This window comes from Akebia trifoliata, chromosome 7 (assembly GCF_017979445.1).
Source record: "Akebia trifoliata isolate Shusen 1 chromosome 7, ASM1797944v1, whole genome shotgun sequence".
Lineage (NCBI taxonomy): Eukaryota > Viridiplantae > Streptophyta > Magnoliopsida > Ranunculales > Lardizabalaceae > Akebia > Akebia trifoliata.
Genome location: NC_141381.1, coordinates 13025124 through 13032433, shown reverse-complemented (window position 1 = coordinate 13032433; position 7310 = coordinate 13025124). Strand labels below are relative to the sequence as shown.

The 7310-nt window shown below is 46.3% G+C and overlaps 1 protein-coding gene across 1 annotated transcript; it reads right to left on the bottom strand.

Annotated features, from left to right (window-relative positions):
* Window positions 1-4550: 4550 nt before the first annotated feature.
* Window positions 4551-7089, bottom strand: LOC147398240 (uncharacterized). Its single transcript, XM_086446681.1, has 9 exons — window positions 6538-7089; window positions 6254-6429; window positions 5957-6155; window positions 5714-5872; window positions 5511-5635; window positions 5248-5452; window positions 4989-5168; window positions 4845-4904; window positions 4551-4761 (listed from the first exon to the last, which is right to left on the bottom strand). Exons 1-9 carry the CDS (start codon window positions 7087-7089, stop codon window positions 4567-4569), a joined length of 1851 nt encoding a protein of 616 aa, XP_086302807.1. The 3' UTR covers window positions 4551-4566.
* Window positions 7090-7310: the final 221 nt, after the last annotated feature.

Sequence of the window (7310 nt, the reverse complement as noted above, 5' to 3'; positions counted from 1 at the left end):
ATGGAAAGTGATTGTTATCAACACGTCCGTAAATGCCATCTCTGCCAGATCTATGCCAATAAGATCAACGCGCCACCATCAGAATTGCACAATATGACTACTCCTTGGCCCTTCTCACTCTGGGGCATGGACGTTATTGGACAGATTTCGCCAAAAGCTTCAAATGGGCACCGCTTCATCCTAGTCGCTATCGATTACTTTACAAAATGGGTAGAGGCCGCTTCTTATGCCAATGTCACAAAGAGCAGTGTTCTGAAGTTTGTCAAGAACAATATTATCTGCAGATATGGGCTTCCCAGTGGTTTAGTGACAGACAACGCCAAGAACTTCAAAAACAAGGACATGATCAAGATGTGCGAAGACTTTCAAATCACTCATCACAACTCTGTACCTATAGACCCAAAATGAACGGAGCAGTTGAGGCCGCCAACAAGAATATCAAAAGAATCATCGAAAAGATGGCAGTCACTTACAAAGATTGGCACGACATGTTGCCTTTCGCTCTTCATGCTTATCGACTTCATTTCGAACCTCAACTGGGGCAACTCCGTACTCATTGGTGTATGGAATGGAAGCAGTCTTACCCGTCGAGGTTGAGATTCCCTCCCTCCGGATCTTAAAAGAAGCAGAGTTGGATGAAACAGAATGGGTTCAAGCCCGATTTGATCAACTAAATCTGATTGAAGAAAAGCGTCTCGCAGCTATTTGTCATGGACAAATCTATCAGAAACGAATAGCACGAGCCTACAACAAGAAAGTCAAACCTCGGAATTTCTCACCAGGAGACCTTGTCTTGAAAAAGATCTTACCAATACAAGAAGATGCTAGGGGAAAATTCAGACCAAATTACGAGGGACCATTCATTGTGCAGAAGGTAATGACGGGAGGAGCTTTGATCCTTACAGAAATGGACGGACAAGTCTTCCCTCAGCCGATCAATGCTGACACCGTTAAGAAATACTACGCCTGAGATCTGACCCTGAGATGACGAAAGGCCATCTTTGCTATCCTGAAAACAACTATCTAACCCTAGTCAACCCCTTTGAGCCATCACGTTCATTTCTTAACCTAGACTGGGGCAAGTCAATGCAAAAAAAAAAAAAAAAAAAAAAAAAAAAAAAAAAAAAAGAAACAAAGAAAAGAAAATCAAAAAGTCAAAGCATCAGCTACTCCTGGCCCGCATGAGGATAAACTGTGAACGGCTAAAATACAAAAAAATCAAAAAATTCAAAAACTCGGACACTTGATCTGAGCTCGACCCAAATCTCCAGCCTAAACAAGTTCGAGAGACGCTGGGAGGAGACATAGATCACCTTTTCGAAACAAAAATAGACGAACCCCAAGTCTAACCCACTCTAGACGAACCTACCTTAACCTTTTTATACCTTTCCACTACACTCAGCCTTAGCCAACACTTCGTCCCATTAAAAGTCCTTTCGGATCAGGGAATGTTCTAAGGCATCATAATGACGGTGGCAGCACCAATGATCTGGCAGCTTGATCCGGACCTCAAGTCTTATTAGTCGTTGGAAGACGCGAGAGGGGAGTCCAGGTCGGATATTCGAAAAAAAAGAGTACTCGAAGTGTAGAGTAATTGATCTCGCGGCTCAACTTGAGTTGCCGAGCCACGAATAGTCGTCAGCAAACTCGAGAGGGGAATCTAGATCTGTTACTCAAGAAAGAGTACCACTACAAGAGTAGAGTCGCCGATCTCGCAGCTCAACTTGAGTCACCAAGCCACAAAGACACAGAGGCTCCAAACAAGATTTGCAATGTAAAAATCCAAAAAAAAAATACAAGCATAGTCTGAAAGGGCATAGTGAAAACCCGAAAGGGCGCTATGAGTAAAAGAATCAGACTATGGCAAGATCAAAACCACCGGCACGATGAAAACCCAAAAAGGCATCGATGCGCAAAAATGTGGAAACCGGGTCTGGTGAAAACCGTAACTGGCACCAGGAGCAATAAGGGAAAACAAAAGAAAGAAAAAAAAAGTGAAAAAACTCCTGGCCCGCATGAGTATAAACTGTGAACGGCAAAAAAATTTCCCAGAATCCTAAGTCTCATGCTCGATCGATATTCACCCAGTACTGGGGCACTGGGGATGACTCTAAAAGAACCTGAGAACTGCTGACATCTATATCCTCAGTAGTTGGCAAAAACACCAATATCATCGAGATAACAAAGGTTTTTCGAAAATCTTCATATTTTGGATCTACAATATATTCGACAAAGACAAATTACCAAAATTCAAATGTTTTCAAAACTACTATTTTGGCCGATGACGAAAAATCTAGGACTTATTCAAACATCATGTTTTCAAAGCAATAGATACACCTGAGGCCAAGTAAGTAAAAAACCTATTTTCCTTTCATTTCAAAAAGTTTCACATTACGTTTTGTAAAGGAAAGAAAAATACAAAAAAAAAAAAAAAATGGTGCCAATCACACATCTCGACGAGAAATGAAGAAGGAATCAAGTCTCTCTTCTAAGGCACGAATGCGGGCAGCTTGTCCCATCATTACCACCTCAGCATCGAAGCATCACGGCTCACCAAGTAAGATGCAAAGGCATCAAAACAGGGACCCTGGGCAAGCCTCTCCCGAAGATCATCAATCTCCGCCCTCAGAATAGAAGACTCTTCATTCTTCAAAAACTCGAGTCGAGCTATCTGGTTCTTCAGATCATTCTCAGAACGTAACCAAATCTTCTCAATCCGCTTATGAGACACCTCATCTCCGCCAGTCGATCACGGTGGTCAGAAGAACGAGAACCAGAAGACGTCCCTTGAACTGAAGGCGTGGCACAAGTTCTCTCAGCAATCTGTTGTTGCATCCAAGTTGGTAGTTTTGAAAAGAATAACCCGGAAATACAGGATGATCAAGAGTCACCACGTTCTTCCAAGCTTTCTCTAACCGATTACGCAATTGCCATGAGGAGGGAGAAGGAGAAAAAGACCCGACCCACTCTCCAAAATCTCCATGAGTCACTATACCCTGTTCTTCACCAAATTGCGTAACACACGAAGAGGGATGTAGTGAGTAGCCCCAGTCAATCCAATCAATATGGCAAAACAACTCTGAGAAAGGAAAGAACAGGTGAAGCCGAAGGCTGGAAGGTGCCTAACCAACGTATCTCTTCATCTGGCATACCTTGCAAACCTTCAAACCAACCCAACTTGCCACCAGAATGGACGGGAGGTTTTCTTTTGTTCATCAAAGCCACTAAATCAGCATGGACGTTGAAAGGACGACTAATGGGTGTAGTCAAAGCCAAATGATCGAAGAACCAAAGCTGCACAAAAAGGAAGTCAACTCTAATCACAATGCCTCAAAATCTAAAAGCTTCAATTCTAATCATGATGTTTCCAAATTTGAAAAGGGACATTACCTGCAACAATGGAGCACACCCATGATATACTCGTTCTCTCTCCTCTCGCTCGAACAAGCCGTGAGACAAATAGGTTTCTCCTAGAAGCATAGGAGCCAACCTAAAACCTTGTCGAACTTGGTCGAGCACGCTTATCAAAGCTAGATTCACATACTCATCATTTCGAGGGAACAAAAGTTGGTTCACTACCACCAAGGTCAAAATGTCAAAACGAGATGGGGAACTCGTATCCCCAAGCCATCGAAGCAAAAATTCCTTAGAAACCTTGAGTAGATTTGAGTTCCCATCAATCCCGTCCTAGTTGTTGCTTGGTGACCCCAAAGAATCCCGATGCTTCTTTCCTATAACTTTCTCGTAAGGGTGGTACAACCACCCTAGGCGATTGGCTAAGGCCAAGTATCCGTTCAAACTCTCAATCGTAGGAGTCATTTCTTTGTCTCCAAAGCGAAATAAATTGAGCTCTGGGACCCAAAATCCCATAAGAGCCTCTATCAAGTCCCACATGATAGTGACCTTCGACAAAGAGAGAGTGAAGCCAAGCTTGTTGGAATCCCACCTAGCTCTCTCTTCATGAGTCAGAACTAAGCCATTGATGTAAAAATGGGTCTATAACGGCGTACCTTTTGAGATTGGGAAGGTTGAAGTTACCTTCAAGAGCGGGAGATGAGCTTTCAACCGTAATGTCAAAGTGGTGGAACCTCCAAAGCATGAGTGGGCTCCATTGATGCCCTAGTGTGTGTGAAAATAACCAAAATCGTGAAGGAGAATGACCAAATGAAGGACTGTGAGTTAAAAGGAAAATAAAAGGTTCTGGTCCGTACATGGAGTACGGACTGAGTAAATTTACTTGAGTCCGTGCTTCAAGCACGGACCGTTCAAAATTCAAACAGTCCGTACATGAAGCACGGACCGTTCAAAATTAGCGCAGTCCGTTCTTCATGCACGGACCAGTACATGCAAGATGTTGAATTGATGCATGAACGGACGCATAAAGGGGCCCATAAACCCTAGTTATTTGATGTTACCATCCCAATTGCTCCACGATGGTTTCAATCATAATTTCACGAAGGATACGAAATGAAATAAACACTAGTATATATATCATAAAAAGAGTCATACAATGAGCACAAAATACGAAAAATATTTACATGTGTTTCAAATGTTCATGAACATATCCTAAGATCTATCATCATCTGATCCAGGAGCATCTCGAGCAGCAGAATCAACACCAGAAAGATCTACGTCCCTCAGACCGGAGAAGACAGAGCCGGTACCCGAAGAGGCAGGCAGATCATGCATCCCTAAGCCCATATCAGAAGAATCTACAGTAAAAGCCGGGGGTCGGGTAGAAGGTCCGGCGCCATCCGAAGCCTGAAAAGATAAACAGATGCACTCGAATGACAGGCAAATATGCAAGCAGGCTAGTGAAAAAAGATAACTGGAATTAAATGTACCTGAGTAGGAGGTGGTGGATGAGCAGATGTGCTGGCCCCATCATGGCGTCGATGATAGTCCTGAAACATCACATGAAAACAAAGCAATCAGCCTACAGTGATAGAAATACGGAATTGAAAGAGATAAGGGAAAGAAAAACGTACCATCTCAGCCTGGGCACGAGACTCCCTCATGGCCAGCCTCATCTCTAACTCATGGATGCGCTCAGCCTGAGCTGCCACCTCCGCCTGAGCCGCTCTCCACCGAGCCTCCATCTCAGCACAACGGGCCGCCTGGGCCTCGATCACACTGTACCCCTCCCGGAGGCGACGCAGATCATCAATCTGAGGAAAAAGTAGCAAATTAGACTTGAACAGACATGGAGAATCAGAAGATAAGAAGAAGAGAAAAGTTAGGACTCACGGTGTCATCGTGCTCCCGGATAAAGACTCCACCGATCTCAGTAACCCCGGCACGCATGGGCATAGCAGGCATCAGGCAACCAATGGAGGCGGTCCTAAACCAACTGATATAATCACCCTCCACTAGAAGCCCTCGCGCTGGTACCCCACCGACCTGGGCCAAGTACTCCTCTCCGACAGATCCATAGAAGAAGGCGTCACCGGAGCTGCGGGGATACTGAGAGACCGATCATGCTGAAAGAATAGCGCTCTCCAAAGTAGTACACATAGAAGAGACGACCAATGAAGCAAGGATAGAGCTCTCGTCGCATGTCCCGATCGAAGGCTGCCCACACCTCTCGGCGCTCCTGGACCGACTGAGGAAGGTCCGGAAAGGTAACTGAAAATATCTGCACAAGAAGGAAACAATGAGATTCTAACATATTGGAAAGAAGCTCTAGTGCTACAAACCAAAAGAAGTTACTCACCTCATGAAGCCTGCACCTGTCAAAGTGGGCCCGAGCGCTACGGGCATTGCTCTTGATAGTACGCCCGTCTCGAGTCGCCCAAAAAGCACCGAGGGGATAGCCCTCATCTGGATGGCGCATCTCAGGTAGATAATATGGGAAGTGAACATGTACAAAAAGCTGGAAGAAAAGAAAACAACGAGATCAGACCAATCATCGAAAGAGACAAAATGTTAAAAATTCAAGATGTGAGAAGGAAAGTACCTCGATAAAAGGCCAGAAGAACCTGGCAGAGATACCGCCACCTCGTGGGGAAGTGATACCCTCCACGATACGATCTAGGCCACCAAGGATGGTGCCATAAATCAGACTCCCCCAGTCATAGGTAGCTACTCGGCGGATGTCTCGAAGAAAAGGGAGAAACCATGTCATCACAGTGGAGTCGTCCTCCAAGAAGAAGCAACTCCCAACAAAGCAGAAAACTGAGGCGGAAAACTGCAGCAAAATCGCATCTCCTCGCCTCACGGTCCGACCCCGCTGACCTAGGGTCGACCACAAAACCGCATGCCCAGCCTATGCAGTTTGCCGACCTCGCCAGCCGGAATATAAGGAGCCCCAATCAACTCGGCAACCTCATCTAATGGCAGCATATGAGGAAAAATGGCCTCTCCCTCCATAGAGATCCCGGTGATGGTCACAAAATCGGACGGCCTGATGCCAATCTCTGTCTCATCTCTCTGGCATATGAAATGTGTGCGTAGCCGGAAACCACCTCTCCATCATCGCAACAAAATAGGTCGGTCTGACCTAAAGTAGGGAATCCTCAAGAAAGCTCCGAAGCCGGCCCGAGTAAACTGACCCCTCAGATCCTCAGTAAACTGGGTGAACTCCAGCATAAAAGTCCTCCAACTGCCCCTGTAGCTGCTGGATGGGTAAGGAGTCGGCACGTCCATCCGCACGTACATCGAGACGTGCCTGCTCAATCCAGTGAGAAGAGGAGTATCCGCTACACCCTCTCTGGCCTCTGCAGGAATCGAAGCACGAGCTCCCTCTACCCCTCGACCTCGGCTACCACTATCACCTCGACCACCACTACCACCCTCTCCACTACCGTCACCTCTGCCACCACTGCTACTACCACCATCACCTCGGCCACCACCACCTCTGCCTGCCGCCTCTGCAGTCCTACTCCTCCCAGGCACTCGTCGGACGGCAGACCGACGTCTAGAGACGCCGACCTCTGCCTCGCTCTCTGAAGAAGAGCTGCTAGATGAGGACTGTGTCGCCTCCTCTACCGGTGGCACCCTCACTGTCTCCTGCTCATATCGAGTCCTCATAGCCGGTCTATCTCCAGGCTCGCCGATCAATGCAGCCCTACTCCCACGAGTACGCGCCATCTACATGAAAAATCCACTACCCAATAAAATGCCCACTCAAACCAAAACCCTAACGGCGATCGAACCCATTGACCTAAGCCAAAACCAAAGCAACGACCCTATTCGACCCACAAAACCAACCTAAACCAAACCAACCCCACGACCAAAACCTTGACCCATACAAGGCACCCCACTGATCAAAGCTACCCATCACCTCGAGTACCCCCCACAAATCAAGATTC

Excerpts from the sequence above, each read along its gene's own strand:
- LOC147398240 (XM_086446681.1), bottom strand. The coding sequence starts at position 7,089 with ATGGCGCGTACTCGTGGGAGTAGGGCTGCATTGATCGGCGAGCCTGGA. Across the intron at positions 6,430-6,537 it reads TGAGGGGTCAGTTTACTCGG|AGAGATGAGACAGAGATTGG; the intron begins GCCGGCTTCGGA and ends TTCATATGCCAG. Across the intron at positions 6,156-6,253 it reads CTGCATAGGCTGGGCATGCG|TTGCTTCTTCTTGGAGGACG; the intron begins GTTTTGTGGTCG and ends CTTTGTTGGGAG.